At 39.2% G+C, this 17,528-nt stretch overlaps 1 protein-coding gene across 3 annotated transcripts in view; it reads left to right on the top strand.

Annotated features, from left to right (window-relative positions):
- Window positions 1-17,528, top strand: part of CDC14A (cell division cycle 14A) — a 179,173-nt gene that overhangs the window by 29,375 nt on the left and 132,270 nt on the right. For all 3 annotated transcript variants that reach the window (XM_028163371.2, XM_028163370.2, XM_057530740.1), the window contains one exon: window positions 2,056-2,148. In XM_028163371.2, coding sequence (XP_028019172.1) covers window positions 2,056-2,148 — 93 coding nt within the window. The remainder of the gene's footprint in view (window positions 1-2,055; window positions 2,149-17,528) is intronic.

Genomic DNA, 17,528 nt, shown 5'->3' on the forward strand with positions numbered 1-17,528 from the left:
TGGCCTCTGTAAGGCAGTCTTTAGGTAGTGTAGGATTTAGAGACCATAGAAGCAGCTTAGGTCTTAAGAGCCTTGATTCTTCTTTCAATAAATCAAACATAACCTATTGATGGAGATAAATCACTGGCAAAAACAAGCAAACGAGAAATGTCCAGCAGGTAACAATTCCAAATTGAGAAAGCAAGTAGACAAGTGTCAACACCACTGATGGTGACCCTGAAGTCTTTAGATAACTTGTGTGCTTTAACTCCACTGACCTGAATTGAATAAAATGTACTCTTTTAAAAAAATTTATTATTATTGTTTTTAAATGTACTCTTTTAAACTTTATATCATAGGAGTATTTTAGTAAGCTTGTCTGGAAATAAGGACTTTGGTAATAAGAGAGCAAACCTCAAAGAGGTTTGAGGCAAACACTTATTTTTCAAAGTTCAATTTAAAAGAGCAGTGCTGGACTTCCCTGGTGGCACAGTGGTTAAGAATCCACCTGCCAATGCAGGGGACACAGGTTTTGAGCCCAGGTCTGGGAAGATCTCACATGCTGCAGAGCACCTAAGCCCGTGTGCCGCAACTACTGAGCCTGTGCCTTAGAGCCCGCGAGCCACAACTACGGAGCCTGCATGCCACAACTACTGAAGCCTGCGTGCCTAGAGCCCATGCTCTGCAACAAGAGAAGCCACCAGAGTGAGAAGCCCGTGCACCTCAACTAGAGAAAGCCCACGTGCAGCAACGAAGACCCAATACAGCCAAAGATAAATAAATAAATTAAAAAAAAAATAAAAGAGCAGTGCCATTTTCAGAACGTGATTCTTGGTTATCAAAGAAATGCCTGACTTGTGGCGGTGAGGGTTTCTAGGCTTACAGCCATGATGCATAGAACTACGTTTTCTGTGGTTACACATTAAAGCCAGAATGTTGCTGTTTCATCTTAGAATAAACTTCAGAGTTGTGGAAGAGTTTCTTTTCCTTGTAGAAAATAGCAGGGTAAAGAAAGGTATGTAGTTGAGTTCTTACATTTTTAAGGGGCCTCTAAAAGCAAATATTCTGCGGGTTGTGGTTAGTGTGTAGAGTATAAAAAGCTGCCGTTCTAGTCGGTATGAATTTATAGATAAATATTAAAATGTACTTATGTGTCTGTATTTTGAAAACCATTTGTCTGTTTTGAAATATGAGGAAAACCATATAACTGTTTTGAAATATGAGGAAATGGAGTGGATTTCATTGAGTTGTATCATGTTCTCATTGTTTTATGTTTGAATTTTTACTAATAATTTGATTTCATTTTAACAGATCATTTTGTTTTTACCTTCTTTTCATGTTTAGCATGTATACAACATACTATGTTGCTTATTTTGGATTTAGTTGAGCATGCAGCATATTGCCTGGCATATAGCAGCTGGTGCTTAGTAACTGTTCGTTTGAGTCCATGAATTTAATATATGGCTATTGTATTAAGATGTTTGCTGACATAATCCTTTTGATGGTTCATTTTTTTCCGTTAACCATTTATTTTCAGGTAATTAAAAGGGGATTTTTTAATAGAACATTATAAAAAGAAAATATTAATATTGGTGCTCTGGTTAATATAGACATTTAAAAATGTTCAGAGAGGAAAATAGATTGGTTGACACATTTAAAAACAAATGGCATAATATGAAAAGCATAGATAAATTTTCTGGGAGTGGGTGTGGTGTGTTAGGGAATGAAGAAGGATGAACAGACTTTACATATAAGATCAAGAGTAAATCTTCAAAAATGATTCCTGCTATAATAAAGATGCCAATAATTTATCTCCCATTGTATCGGTCTCCTTTCTTGGAGAGAAATATATTTGGTATAGTGCTAATTCTTACGCTATGATTGAGCTGTAAAAAGTATGAGCTAGTAACCCTCCATCCCGTACTACTTATGTATGAATGCCATAGAAATTGAAGTCGAAAGTTGTTAAATTTCACTGATTGTGACATGTCTTTGAAAGTTAAGAGATGATGTTTTTCTGTACATTTCAACATTGTCTCTGTGGTTACACTAACTCTTTTTATTCCCTCTTTCTAGTCATACAGTTTATCACGAAAGAAAATTGTGCACTACACCTGTTTTGACCAACGGAAAAGAGCAAATGCAGCATTTTTGATCGGTGCTTATGCCGTAAGTACTTTTTTCATGATTATTTTCTATAATCAGGCCAATGGAATGCTAACACTGTCAAACAAAATCCAGGCCACTTTTTCAGTGGAATTGGGAGATGGTGAAGATTATTAGCAGCTTGGGAGTTGACCTGGAATGGAAAGTGTGGACCAGTATTGATCATCTGTTTACTCTTGGATCTTATTTTCCATTAGCTAATGAGAGAATCTTGGGACTGCAATGTGTAGCTTGTATTCCACAGTTGTATAGGTGTTTTTAATAAAAAGAATACCCAGAAAGGATATTTACAGAAAAAAAATATATAGTGGAAGATTATTAAAGACTTAATGGTTTCCTTTTTTTGGGGATAAGAGGAAATCCTTGATTGCATGGGGGAGGATTATTATTATTATTATTATTATCAGTCCATTTATTTATCTATACAAGTGTTTGCAGTAAGCAAACTGAATATATATCCTGCTTATATTGCAACTTCCCTAATGACTAGACATGACTTTTCAAAAATAATTTTGATTAGAAATTTTGTTCTCTGTAGGCACTAAAATGTAAATGTGAGTTCCACATGAATGTGCTATACAATTTTGTTGTGAATACTTGTAGAATTTTCTATATATACTGGGATTGGGCAGGCAGGGGAGAGAGGTGTCCTTTTCCCTCTCATCCTTCAGGAAGGTCGGTGTTTCTCTAAAGCCTGGAAGCTCACTGCTGCATGACCTTTCAACGGCCTCCTTCTGAAGACCTTGATGGAAGGAGGCACCAGCTACTAGACATCAAACTCTGTCACATCATCCCAAAAGCTTTGGGGGAAAAAGCCCAGCTGTGCTGTTGAAAAGACTGTCAGCTGTTGCAGGGTGTAGGCTGAGGATAGTGGCAGGCTGACAGCCAGACTGCAGCCCGGGGCCTTTTTTCCAGAACTGAGATGCCCAGCTCTGTCCACCTTTTCTCATCAGGATGTGGTTACAGTAAAGCCTTGGACCATCCCTTGTGGTACTTTTCTTTCCTGCTCCATAGACAGCATGCTATAGTATTTGGAATCATGACTAAGAATCAGAAACACAGTCTTTCATCCTGAAGTGGCTCTGGGATGAGGGGTAAGCCACTTTATCTTTCTTAGCTTTACTTAGTTTCCTTATCTGTAAAATGAGAGGGTTGGACATAATGACCTCTAAGTTTCCTTCCAATTCTGAGGATACTAGGGTTATTTGTAGCACCAGCCAGGCTCTTGCTTTTATTTTAAGAGCATGCATGAAAAGCTGGCTGTTGGCATGAAGGTTCAGTAAAGTGCTGGTAAACTGAATTAAGCAGGCATGCTTATTTTTCACTTTGATAATTACTGTTTATTTGAAACTGATAATTGACACCGTGTTTAAAATATGGAGAGTCTGTAATAACCTCTGGATTCAAGCCACGTAAACAAGCGTGTCTTCCTGAGGGGTTTTGTGATGTTTCTGAGCATGTTATTCGTGAGTCCTTTGTCACAGGGATTGCCGTCAGGAAGAGGTCATTTGCTACTCGCTCCTTCCCCCTCTTCCCCTCCTTCACCCCTTCTTTCTCTTTTTTTCTTTCTTAATGCCCGTCCTTCCTGTTTTTAGTGTCTTCCTTAATTTCAGCATGGCATCTTTGGAATTTTGAATGGAAGTTTAGTGCTAATAGATGTGTTGAGCTTGGGGATAAAATGTATCTTCTAATGCAGAAGTTTCCACCACTTTAAAGCAGCCAAATGAAAGAAAAGCAGCCAGAGGGAGTGCTGAGGGCAGCATGAGCTTGTCTTACATGCTGGTTACCGTCCTGAGAAGCGGTGTAATTATTATTTTACTAGTCATTTCCCAGTTGATTTTCTTTTCGAATTTTAGAAATGTGTTCCCCAGAAAGCTTTTTTGACACAACCCTTAATAAAAATGAGAACCAGGAATTGTAAACTTTCCTTAAAGAGAATTTTGTGCCTTACTTTGTATTATATGTATGCATTTAATTGTTGACTCAAGTATTTTAAGAAGACAGTAATGGCATTATACATACATCTCGGCTAAGATTCATATGTATTACGTATTGCTATTTGGATAAATCATAATCTCCTGGGGGAATCTTCTTGGACATAAAAGACTTTTACTTTTGGAGTAGCTGTGTAGCCAAATGGGGTGAACTATGTACATGTGTATTTTTCAGAATCCCCAGCAGTGAAAGTGTTCCTCTTTTTAATACGTGATATCAGCCCTCTATCAAGGGGCACTGACGACTAATTTGTACTAAGACAAGCCTTTTTCCCTGAGCCTTATTTTTCTCATTTGTAAAATTTGGTTAATACCAGGGTTTTCTGGTCTACTTCACAGGATTATTATCAAGGTCAAATATCTAACTGCCTGTTTGATAGCTCAATATATCTAAATGATATGTCACATTTACTGTGGCAGAATTTTTTATTCCTTCTCTCCACAAACCTATTTATTCCCCTACTCATTGCCTTTTTAGTAAATGAGCTACCATCAGCAACTTACTGAATCAAAGGATAGTAGTCATTTTGATTCCTGTTGTTTCCTCTTCCCACATTATACTCATCAGTAATTTCTAACTCTAAAACACATACTGAGTCAGAATACTTCTTTCCCTCTCTGTTGCTATCACCTCGTCCAAGCTACTGTCACCGTTCACCTGGGTGCCCACCACAGCTTCATACATTGTCTCCTTTTCACACCCTTGCTTCCCTTTAACCCAGTTGCTACACAGTTGTCAGAGTAATGTTTTAAAACTATAAATTAGATCATTGCCCTCTTTCAAATCTGTCTAATGATCGCTCACTCTTCTTGGCATGAAATTCAGCCTCCTTACCAATGCCATTAAGGTCCTCCCTGATCTGGCCCTTTCTCCCTCTGTGATCTCCTTACTCAAGATGCTCCCATCACACCGGCCTTCTAGCCATGGAATCTCAAGTGTGCTCCTGCCAGAAGGCCTTGATATTTCTGTTCTCTCTTACCTCAGGTTTTTACCTCAGACTCTTGCATTGCTTCTTCCTTCTGATCTGATGTCACCTCCTCAGAGAGACTTTCTCTTGAGTTTTACCTTGCTTTCTCCACCTCCAGTCACCCTCTAGCCCTTTTCTGTTTTAGTCATTTTTTTTGTAGCACTCTACTACTTGAAATTATCTGGTTCATTTGTGTATTTACTTGTTTATTATTTCTCTCCTAGACTAGAGGGTAGGGACCTTGTCAGTTTTGTTCATGGCTGTGTCTAGGAGGTGATAAACTATTTAATCAGGGGTTAGGCCCAGGCATTCACCAGTTGAGCTGGAAGCTGGCCACAGTGGGGCCTTCCTGCTGTGCTGAATCATGGGGAAGTCCAGGGTCGGGGGCGGGGTCCCAGGGAAGAGACAAGGTGGCCAGCCTGGAGGGGGCTGGAGGATTTACCAACTGGAATGGAACTATTTCAGTACTTGAACACTGAGCATCAGTTTAGAACTGTGCCTGGCATATGGTAGATGCTCCATAAATATCTACTGAATGAATGAATAATGGAACGATAAAATATGAAAGAAAGAAGGAAGGTAACTTTCTTTGGGTAACTTCAGAGAGAAACTGAAAATGATCAAATTGGATCAAATTGGACATAAAGTTTAAAGTCATGTCTTCCTCATTACTGGAAATATTTGCAGTAGTGATTGAGCCAACCATGTTTTTTGTTTTTTTTTAATTTATTTATTTTAAAAAAATTTTTGGCTGCATTGGGTCTCCGTTGCTGCACGTGGGCTTTCTCTAGTTGTGGCGAGCGGGGGCTACTCTTTGTTGCGGTGCGAGGGCTTCTCATTGCGGTGGCTTCTCTTTGTTGTGGAGCATGGGCTCTAGGCGTGAGGGCTTCAGTAGTTGTGGCACACGGGCTCCGTAGTTGTGGCTTGCGGGCTGTAGAGCGCAGGCTCAGTAGTTGTGGTGCAGGGGCTTAGTTGCTCCGTGGCATGTGGGATCTTCCCGGACCAGGGCTCGAACCCGCGTCCCCTGCATTGGCAGGCAGATTCTTAACCACTGCGCCACCAGGGAAGTCCCTCAACCATGGTCTTTAAAGATGCAGAATCAAAGCAAAGGTTATAGACCAAGGGCAGTACCTGTATACAAAGGCACATCATTACCTTGCTTCTCTTTTGATAAACTTTTTTTCAATTACTTTTATTATGGTAAAATACTATGTGTAAAATTTACTATCTTCGTCATTTTTTCTTTGTTTTTTATTATTTTTTATTGAGGTATAACTGATATAACATTATATTAGTTTCAGAGGTACAACAAAATGATTCAGTATCTGTAAATAATTGCAAAATGACCACTACAACAAATCCAGTTAGCATCTGTCACCATACATAGTTGCCAAAAATCTTTTTTTCTTTGATGAGCCTTAAGCATTTTTAAGTGTATAGTTCAGTCGTATTAGGTACATTCATATTGTTGTGCAACTATCATACCTCGCTTTTGAGTGTGACATCTTGCGCAGACATTATGTACCTACAGAGTCAGGGCTTTGCCTGTGGTTTCTCTGTTAGATCATGACTTTAAGTATGTCACAGAAGCTTTTGTGTTTCTATTTCCTTATCTGTAAGTGAGGGAGAGCCTTTTTATGTTTTATCTCCTAGAGGTGTCATGAGTATCAAAAAGGAGATAAAATACAGAACATCATGTTCAGTAGGAAATCCACAAACCCTTCTCTGTGGGTGATCTGAAAGCCAGAGTTGCTGGAATGATGTGACCACTGGAGATCACAGTGGCGCTCAGCAGATGACAGGCACCCATCTCGGGGCAGTCCCCGCTCATGAAGCATCTCTTTATCCCTAAGCTGTGACGTTGTGCTCCTTGAGATGGAGGGCTCAGATTTTAAGAACAGGCCAACTTTGTTGGAAAGATGTTTCCCTTCCAGGACAATACTCAGTGCAGTTTCTGTTTTAGAGTTAGGATGCTTAGATTATCATAGCATCCAAAATACTCCCATATGAATTTGAAGAAGATGGCTTTTAAAAAATTAAAAGCATGAATTAATTAGGATCTTGCCACATGCTTAGAGACCAAATCCTCACTTGTTTCTGTACTGCTTTCGGTTCACAGAACTATGGTAAAGAGATCAAGGAGAATTTGGAGCAGGCCATGATGATTGAAGGATTGGAAAATAATTCAGAGTTAAAGAATTAAGAATTTTTTCAGCTATGTGGAGGATTCTGGTTACCACATTGTATGTTCCTTAACGCACTTGTTAAGGCCTCGTATTGCTAAATAAGGGGTCTAATTATGGATTAACTGGGACTGGCCTGAACCAGATGTCATGTCTGAATCAGGGATGACAAGTCTAAGTTTTGTAGACTTTCTAACCATATCTATGTCTGCTATTTGTTTTGTAGACTGTACTTAAGGCCTTAGCAGTTATATTATACCTCTAAGTCTACTACTAATTGCAAAGAAGCCATTCTCCATCTGGTGTAGTGGTTGAGAGCAAAGACTTCAGCAGAGCCACAGGCTTGGCCTTGAATTCACTTGTTTTTCTGTGTGTCTTGACCAAGTTATTTAACTCATCCAAACTCCTTTTTTTTCCATCTTTAAAACAGAGATAATAACACCCCGCCTAACATAGTTGCGGTGAGGACTGAAGGAGGTCATGCTCATGAAGGTGTCAGGGCAGTGCCTGGCATTTTAAGCACTTAGGAATGGCTGGTGCTCTAGGCAGGAAAGTTGTGTGGCCTTCCAAATCATTTTCTGAGCCATTGTCTTACTTCCCCTGAAGAGCCAAAGGCTGCTCGCCTCTTTTTCTCTGCTTGTCTTCCCTCCTTTCCATCCCATTTCACACTTAGATCCTTCCTTGACTCAGTAATACTCAGATGGTTGTTAATGTGATGATTGCTTAGGATAATTCACTGGAAGGTGTGAAGTTGTGCGTATGAGTTTTTTTCCCCTTCCTAGGATGTTATCTGCATTCTAAAGGAAGAACCTGTCTAAAGCAAATGAATTTCTCATTTTTGAGATGTGTATTCAGGTATTTGTTAGTTCAGTGAGCATTTATTTAGCTCACATGAGCTCGACTCAGCATTGTGGTGGGCTCTGGGAAATAAAATAAAAATTAAAAAAAAAAGAAATAAATAAAAAAAGAAGAAAGAATGAATGCCTAGCTTTAAAATAGGGGAACAGATGAGCAACAAGTAATTTGGGAAAAGTGTGTAGTAATAAGTGCCAAATTTGGATAAAAATTCATTCAGCAAGTGTTTTTCCAGGCCTTGTCATACATGAGGTCTTGTTCTAGGAGTTGAGGATACTAAGGTGAATAGCTCCCTGCCTTCTGGTGTCGGTGTTGGGGGACTAGGGTCAAACCTGGAGAGATTTGAGAGGGATCAAGGATGACCAACCCCAGCAGGCCAAGTTGGGAAGGGAATATCAGATGGGGGGCATGGCATGCAGGGGAGGATGCTTTTCGGGGAGGATAGGAGGGGTTGGGAAATGATTAAATTATTTTAAACATCTAGTTTGAAAAAAGGATAATTTCATGAATTTAATCTAACAAATTGGCATAACCACATTATAGAAGAAAAGTAGGAAGTTTCTCTTGTAATTATATCTCTCTAAGTTTGAACTATTTACTTAGGTATAATTGCAGTGTAGTTTTGTGAACCTTTTTTCACTTGGCCTACATATGTTTTGCCTTTTTGCTACCTATGTGACCAAATAATATTCCCTTTAGAGTACATACCATTGTTTAACATTTTAGATTCTTTCCAAAAGTTTTTATAATGTGACAAACAACTTTCTGCATGGTAAACGCTTCTTTTTGTGGATTTTTGTCTTTAGATTGCCAGAAGTGTGATTAATAGATTTAAAAAAAAAATCAGCATAACTTTAGGCTCTTGGAGTATATTACCATATTTAAGCAAATTTCCACTAAATCTGGTGTCATGTGGACTCTTCAGTGTTATATACCTTTGCATAATGGGGATAAACACTAAAGACTTAAAAATTTACTTGGTGGGGCTGGGGGAGGGAAGGATTGGGAGTTTGGGAATTGCAGATGCAAACTAGTATATATAGGATGGATAAACAACAAGGTCCTACTGTATAGCACAGGGAAATATATTCAATATCCTGTGATAAACCATAATGGAAAAGAATATGAAAAAGAATATATATGTATAACTGAATCACTTTGCTGTACAGCAGAAATTAACACGTTGTAAATCAACTATACTTCAGTAAAATAAAAAAACATAAAAATTTAATTGGTGAAAATATTTCATTGTTTTACTAATCATTTTTTAATGATTAGTACCTAGGTTGATTATTCCTGTAGTTTTATTTGTAGGTTTATTAACATTCTGAATGGCTTGTGTTTTTTAAATTTGTTTACTGTATTTGGACCATCAAAAGTTGAAAAGTGACTATCAGTCTCTTTCCTTTAAAAAAAGAAGTCATTTCCCTGTGTTAATTTGTATCAATAGATGTAGACCCCTAGAAATCACACCCACCAGTCCAAGTTTCTGTAAGAAATTAGGAAGTCCGTATACCTTAAGTTCTGTTACTTATCAAAATGCTGTATTAATAAGTACTTCTGTGTGGTTGAATACAAAGATGGTTAATTGGAACTGCTGATAATGGACTTATTGATTATTTAACACTGAGTGGTTTACTGAATTTTACAAAAAATTATATTTGGGACAGTATTATTTAAAAGTGGTTAACGTGTGTGTGTGTGTTTAAATCATTGGAAAATGGTAAACCAGGCCAACTGACTCTGAATTTGTTTCTGTCTTATTTCTGACTCACAGTTCATCCATAAATTGCAATTTCAGAACTGCTTTAAATTATCATTAAAAAACTATAGGTTAAACAAATGTTATTTAAAATGTAGGTAAAATTATCAAGAAAATAGTTGGTTCAAAATAATAAAGGTGTTTACCTTAAATATTTATTAAAATAGTAATAAAGTGGATGTCAGCTACCAGTGTTCTGTCAACCTCTGTGGCTTCTTGGTAAACCTACCAGGTAGCGTTTGCTTCTGCTTATAGAAATTGTGGAGAGGAAGGGAGGAGTGGCTTATGGCTGGGGCAGGGCAATTTCCTGTTTGCAGTTCCTTCCTTTTATAGCTTGATAGGCAAGAATGCTAGTGCCTGTAAGTGGGCCAGAGAGGCTTTTATCCTCGCAGGCTTGCATTTTTGGTGTCTTTAAGCAGGTCAGTCTCCCTAAAATCATAAAGCATGTTCAATTTCAAACTCTTTGAATTTGGAAATTCTGTTAATCTTCTGCATATGGATAGAGCGATATTATCTTTTTCAACTCTCCTTGCATGTTTCATTTAGCTGTGGGCTAAAGAAATCAGCTATTTGCTTTTCACTTGTGGCAGGTTTGTTTCTCAAGTTTAACTAAGTCTTTTCAGTCTTTTTTTTCCCCCTTCTCCTGCTAACAGGTTTCCTCTGTGCTGTAAACACACACACACACACAGACACACACACACTGTATTTAGGACAGTATATTTCAAGGGTGATACTCTGTCTGCTTACACAGTTTTGAATCTCATTAGTAGCCTTGAAAAGGCATATACTTTCTATGTGAAAAGCTTATGTCCGTTTGTTTCATTTCCATACTGAATTAAGGGGATGTACTTTTAAAAAAAAATTATTTATTTTATTTTTGGGTGCGTTGGGTCTTCCTTGCTGCACGCGGGCTTTCTCCAGTTGCGGCAAGCGGCGGCTACTCCTTGTTGCAGCGCGCAGGCTTCTCGTTGCGGTGGCCTCTCCCGTTGTGGAGCACGGGGCTCCAGAGCGCAGGCTCAGTAGTTGTGGCGCATGGGCTTAGTTGCTCCGTGGCACGCGGAATCTTCCCGGACCAGGGCTCGAACCCGTGTCCCCCGCATTGGCAGGCGGACTCCCAACCACTGCGCCACCAGGGAAGCCCGGGATGTAATGGGAAATTTCGTTTTGTTCCCCACAGCAGCCCCAGCATCTAGAACAGTGTCTGACGCATCCTAAGTGCTCAATGACTACTTGCATGAATGACCGAATGTTTAATTGATAAACATAGTAACATTGATAAACAAGTTATCTTCCACGATTCTTGAAAGTTTGATATGGGGTAATTAAAAAGCTGGAGTGCTTAAAAATAAATTAGGAAGTCAGTACTAATTATAGAAATAACAACAAGAATCACAGTGTTTTGAGGCATTACTTTTTTAAATTTACGGAGTAAAATAAGGTGTTTTAAATAGCTCTATAAAATTTGAGAACTGAAATGGACTTTGTTAATATATATCAACATTTGAAATCAGTATTCTGGATGATAGTCTTCATTTTAGCCCCAGCATTATTTCTGTTTTTCTCAGTAGGGGAAAATCCTTATTTATGCATATAAGTAGTTGTTTAAAAATGTCAATCACTTTTTTAACAGTTGTCCTTGTACTCTCCATATACTTTTCAATAAGAACTAATGCAAATGCTCAAAAAAAAAAAAGAATGCTGGAAAAATTTTCAATCAGTTGCATTAAAAAAATTTAACTGTATTCATTTTTTATGGAAAAAAATTAGAAAAGAGACACTGAATGCCCTGAAGACATTATTCATTATCATCATGTGACTTGGTGCTAAAAAAAACCCAAAAGACTCACTCTTGCAGAACCACTGAAGTATCTCTGTAAGAAACTGACTAGGAAAAAAAAATCCTGCTCCGGTCCTGCTTTCTCAGATGGAGAATCTGAGACCAGAGAGGTCAAGTGTCTTGCCCAGGGTCAAATCCAGTTAGTGAAAGAGAGAGACTAGAACCCTCCGCCAAGTTCCCAGTTGGAGGTATATCCACCCACAGCGCATAGCTGAGCAGTGCTAGTCTTGTAATAATACTGTGTCTAAACCACAATATTCTGCAGAAGATTCAATACAGCATGTAGTGTGAAAGGGTAGGATGTTCCAGTTGGAAAGCAATGTTTCAAATACACTGGTCATGCAGTTTCTCTTCCAGGCAGCATCTAAGCGTTAATTCTGGCTGATGGAGCTAACACCCCAATAAGTTTGTGTAGCAACCAGGTGAAATGGCAGTTTTCCTCACATTCGCCTCAGTGATGTCTATGGATGTCCTAAAGTGGTTCTAAGTGTCAGGAGTGATAGAAAAACAGGAGAACCAAGGAGTGACATGAAATAGTTAGGACTGGGTTTTCCAAGCTTTTTTCACTATAATCCACAGTAAGAAACATGTTTTACATTGCAGCTTAGTTCACATACTCATACACACACACACACACACACACACACACACACACAGACATGCACATACCATTCACAAGAATAATTGAAACAAAAGGTTCATGAAACAATTTTTACCTTACAATGGGTGAGGTATACTGACGTTTTATATTCTGTCCTATTTTATTAAAGAAAAGTCTTTATCCATTAAATTGATTTTGCTGCTCACAGCCATTGGAGAATCTGCTTGCTGTACTTAGATCTGAAATGCATTTGCATGTTTTTTAGGGCATCGATTTTGACGCTGAACACGCAGGTGATTGTTTGGCCCATCTGGGTTAGTCTACAATTAACGCAAACAGCTTAAGTAAATTTTAAAGTGTCGTGAACTCCTCAGAGGTGCCTCTCTCTAAATATCAAGATGTACAGCTGGCTCCCACATGATTTTCATTCATTTGCTACTTGATTATTAGAAAAAGCTGAGTTTGTTTTAAGCCCTCGAATAGTACAATTTATCTTTGCATATCGCGCTTCCATTTAAATCACTATGTTTCCCTCAAACTCCTCTCCTACACATCCCCTTTTTCCTGGCAGCCAAAATGTGCATTTATTCATTTGGGGACAACCTTGAATGAGAAAGGTCAGTGCGTGGGTCAGCACTGGGGGCCCTGAGGAGCCGGTGCTGAGCCTGCCTCTGGGTCTGTTATGTGAGTGCCTGTCCAGTGTAATTTCTAAATTTGTGCTCGTGATATGTAACGCCCTATTGACCTCACGACATCTAATCTTTTTTTTTTTTTTTTTTAATAAATTTATTTATTTATTTTTGGCTGTGTTGGGTCTTCGTTTCTGTGCGAGGGCTTTCTCTAGTTGCGGCGAGCGGGGGCGACTCTTCATCGTGGTGCGCGGGCCTCTCACTATCGCGGCCTCTCTTGTTGCGGAGCACAGGCTCCAGACGCGCAGTCTCAGTAGTTGTGGCTCACGGGCCCAGTCGCTCCGCGGCATGTGGGATCTTCCCAGACCAGAGCTCGAGCCCGTGTGCCCTGCACTGGCAGGCAGACTCTCAACCACTGCGCCACCAGGGAAGCCCCACGACATCTAATCTTAGACCTTAGGTTTGTAAGGGTTTTTGAATGCATACTTTTAATCTATGTAAATTTTATTTCAAGTCTTTTTTTTCTTTTTGACATAGTGAATAAAATAGTGGCCTTTTCCCCATTATGGACAGTGAACCAATAACTGAAAAGCCCTCTCCATATGTACTTTCTGAAATTTTACATAAAGCAGGAGCTAACTGCAGCTCCGTTGAGGTTGCTGTGTGTTGAGTTATTCCTAAGACTCTTTGTGCCCCAAATATGGTCACCACGGCAATAAACTCAGACCGTGCCCATGCTGGCTACTAGGTCCCATGTCAGCGCCACTCTGCCCCTGCATCTTTCTTAGTTCTCTCCTTCACTGTGCCTCTGCCTCAGCCTTGCTTCCTGGTGTCCACCCCCACTTACCTTCCATAATAAATGCTTATAGGGCTTCTGAATTTTCGTTATGGAAAACCAGGCTCTTATGATGAGAACCTAAAGCGAGGGATGTAGTTAGTTAGCAAATTCACGGTTAAAGTAAATAGTCGGGCTAGGAAAGTGTAAGTTCAACCTGAAAGAGATATTTAGAGTTGCTGTAGTACCTCAGAGAATTATTTAATAGGGGAGTAACATTTGTGGTTCATAGTTTCAAATTAAGGAGCAGACAGACAAGCCTTTCCATGTGAAGATACATACTGTAGGATGAATCAGACTTTAAAGTTCTTTCGTGAGTGGGTGTGTGAGTCAATTAGTGGGGCTTACTTTGGGAAATTTGTAAATTGATTGAAAAAAAAAACACCCGTAATTCCTTTCTCAGAGAAACTTTCTGATGTTTTTTCCATAATTGGTCCAGTCTCCTCTCCTCTCCTCCCAACTGTTTATTTTGTCATTTCTTATTATCTGACCCAGAACCTGGCTTAATTATAGCTTTTCTCACCTTGTCTTGTAATTAATTACGTGTGATATAATCCACTAGAATGAGCTCTTTGCTATTACTTGCTTTGCCATCTCTCTCCTACTAGAATGAGCTCCTTGAGTAGAGGAATGACGTTACTCACATTTATATCCTCAGTACCTAACATAGTGCCTGTCTGTGTTGTTTTAAGGAATAAGGAATGAACAAGATAGGAGACAGCCGTGGAGGGAATTCAGATTCCCAAGGTGACTGATCTTGTGTTAACAGTGTGTGAGGAATGATGCAGACAGACTCCAAGCTCGAGGTCTTCATCACACCACTCCTACCCCCAGGTCCTGCCGTTGACTTCTGTAACCCAGGTCTCAGCTGCAGTGCTTTCAATTTGAAATCCACTGCTTATTAAAACTTATGGGAATGGACCCATCCCGTACAAAGAATTTAGTGTTATGCTGTAACTCTCTTAATAGCGTTGCAGGGTATTGTCTGTCTTGGAGTTGGGAAAGCCTTAAATCTTATTAGTTTGAATGTGGTATTATGTTCCCTTCAGAAATCTCTGAAATTTGGAGAAAATTCTGTGTCTGTAAGGGAGCTGTAGTTTTGGCAGCAAGCTGCATATTTTGCCAGGAGCCAAATTTTAAGTTTTATTGTCTTTCTGGAAACACATCTGTGAAATAATGGAAATAGTGACAAAATGTGCTTAATATTTTAAAACAGTTTCTAAAATCATTTTGTTTACTTGTCTCCAAGTAAGTTTTTTAATTTGAATTAAAAAACAACAACAACTTTTAGAATATCCTGACATCGGCCTATGACATTATTAACACAAAGTTTAAAAAATATATTAGATATTAAATTTTATATATGTGTACTGGCTGATGACAGTATTTTACTTCTGAATTCATGGAAGAGGAAGTTAGATTTTAGTTGTTGATTAAGATCATTCTATTACAGTTAAAAATTTGGGGATTTACCCAGAATGTGGGCAAGTGGATTTTCTTGATAAACTTTATCTTACTTTTTTTTTTTTTAAAGGAACAGTAGTTGACCTAGACCTTGAGTTAAATACGAAGACTACAGGGTGAGATGGTGGTGGGAATGTCTACTCTAGCAATGCAGAGAGTAATTTCTCCTCTGAAGAACTGCTCCAGTGGAGCTGTATACAGTGATTCTCCCCTAAGATACAAAAATAGACGGACCTTAGATAGGCTCTCCCCTCACCTTGCCTGCCCACCCGTACCCTTCCCTCCTCCTCTGCCTCATTGTACTAGGAGACCTAGAGAAATTAAGTAACTGCCACAAGAGGCAGAACAGGGAGTGACAAGAACCCCCTGTATCATTGGCATTCCATTTCTTCCCCTCTTCGTTAGCAGCACCCCTGTTCAGGTAGACACCCATAGCCAAGTTAACACCATGTATGAAGTAACCAGTTACCTCTTTCCTCACACTTTGCTCTTGGCTTTCCTTTATGCCTGTTACTCGTTCACATTCCTTGTTATCTCTGTGTAGCTCTCCATCTTCATCTTTTTTTTCCCCTACTATTTCCATCTCTTTCTCCTTCCTCTGTTTCTGATAACATCTCTCCTGTTACTCTGTTTCCTTCCTTTCACCCCTCCTTCTGTCTTAATTGGCTGGTATATAGAGTAGCAATATTGTAATAATTGGAGTTTTTTGGTTACGTGTAACAGAAACTGGCTCTGACTTGCTCGAGCTCAAAACTTTAGAATGAATTTCCTTGTAGTTTAGTCAAAAGAGGGAAGTAGAGGGCTCCTGTAGCCTTCACTGTTTAATAAAAACTCTTTATTCATTTTAATGGGAAATAGTCTTTACCTCTCCCCTTCTATCTGGTTTATTTGTTCATTCTGTCATTGAGCAAATAATTATTGAGCAGCTGTGCCAGATACTGTTCTAGGCTCTAAGGATATAGCAATGAACGAGAGAGATAAAAATCCCTGTCCTCATAGAGCTTATATTCTGCTGGGGGAGACAAACAAAGAAATAAAAGGTCAGTGATAATGGCTTTGTGGTGGTGTGCTAGTGTTTGGCTAGCTCAGATTGGAAGTTCAGAGAAGCTGTCTTTGAGGTGATAACAGTTAAGCTGATAAAGAGGAAGAACATTCTAGGCAGAGGGAATAGCAAGTACAAAGGCTTTAAGGTGGGCCTGAACTTGTGTATGACTGAGGAGCCAAGAGAAAGCCGATGCGGCCGGAGCACAGTGGGTGAAAAGGCTGATACAGCGATGAGGTGTGAGGTCTCTGCTAGTGCTTGTGTGTGGGGGGAAGAGTTTGGATTTTATTCTCCATGACTTGGGAAGCTGTTAGAGTTGAAATGATCTGATTTGCACTTAAAAGGACTTTTAAAACTCATCTTTTAGAAACCTACTCAAAGCTCTCCATGATACCAGTTATCTCTGGGTTTCAAATTTCTCTTATGCTACTATGCCGCGATGGTCTGAGTATTTACATGTCTGCCTTCCCTGTCATCTTCATTTTTACATCCCTAAAATATAGCTCAGTGTCTACAAGTAGACAGTGAAAGAAGAGGTGCATTTGTCACATGGTTGTCACGGGTATTGGCAAAGCCTATTGCGCTGTTGGAATTTCATTGAGAATGGAGACCTCCTTTCTTACATTAACTATCACTTAAAGCTAAGGGAATAATATTTGTAGTACTGTGATATAATTCAGGTACTGAGCCTTCTGACTTCTATAAGGATAACATTTTCTAATATTGGTCCTCAACTATAATTATGTACCAGAAATACCTGTGGGCCAGACCTGTCATATCTGGCAAATCAGAATCTCAGGAGGGAGAAGCCAAGATATCTATATCTTAAACGGCTTTAAAGGTTCTTCTGAGGAATATTTGAAGTTGTGATCCCCTGGCTTGGAAGATCTGAAGTAACATACAAAGGGTGCTCCATGAGGTCAGGAATATATTTGCCTGTCCTTGCATATTACCCATTGTGCCTGGTACCAGTAACTGCTGTATGAAGAAATTAATTACCTGTGTGTAGAACTTTGGAGAATTCTCTGCTTATCTCCTTCTTTTCCTTTCTTCTCCCTTTTCCTCATTTTCCTTACTATGAGTAAATCTGCAATGCAAGTCTTTTTTTTTTTTTTGCAATGCAAGTCTTGATGCTGATGAAAAGATGGTGGTGAGAAATCGCTGGCCAGGGTTCTTGAAGGGGGTATTTTCTGGAAGTAGTGAGGTCTACCTG

The sequence above is a fragment of the Balaenoptera acutorostrata genome, chromosome 1 (genome assembly GCF_949987535.1).
Source record: "Balaenoptera acutorostrata chromosome 1, mBalAcu1.1, whole genome shotgun sequence".
Lineage (NCBI taxonomy): Eukaryota > Metazoa > Chordata > Mammalia > Artiodactyla > Balaenopteridae > Balaenoptera > Balaenoptera acutorostrata.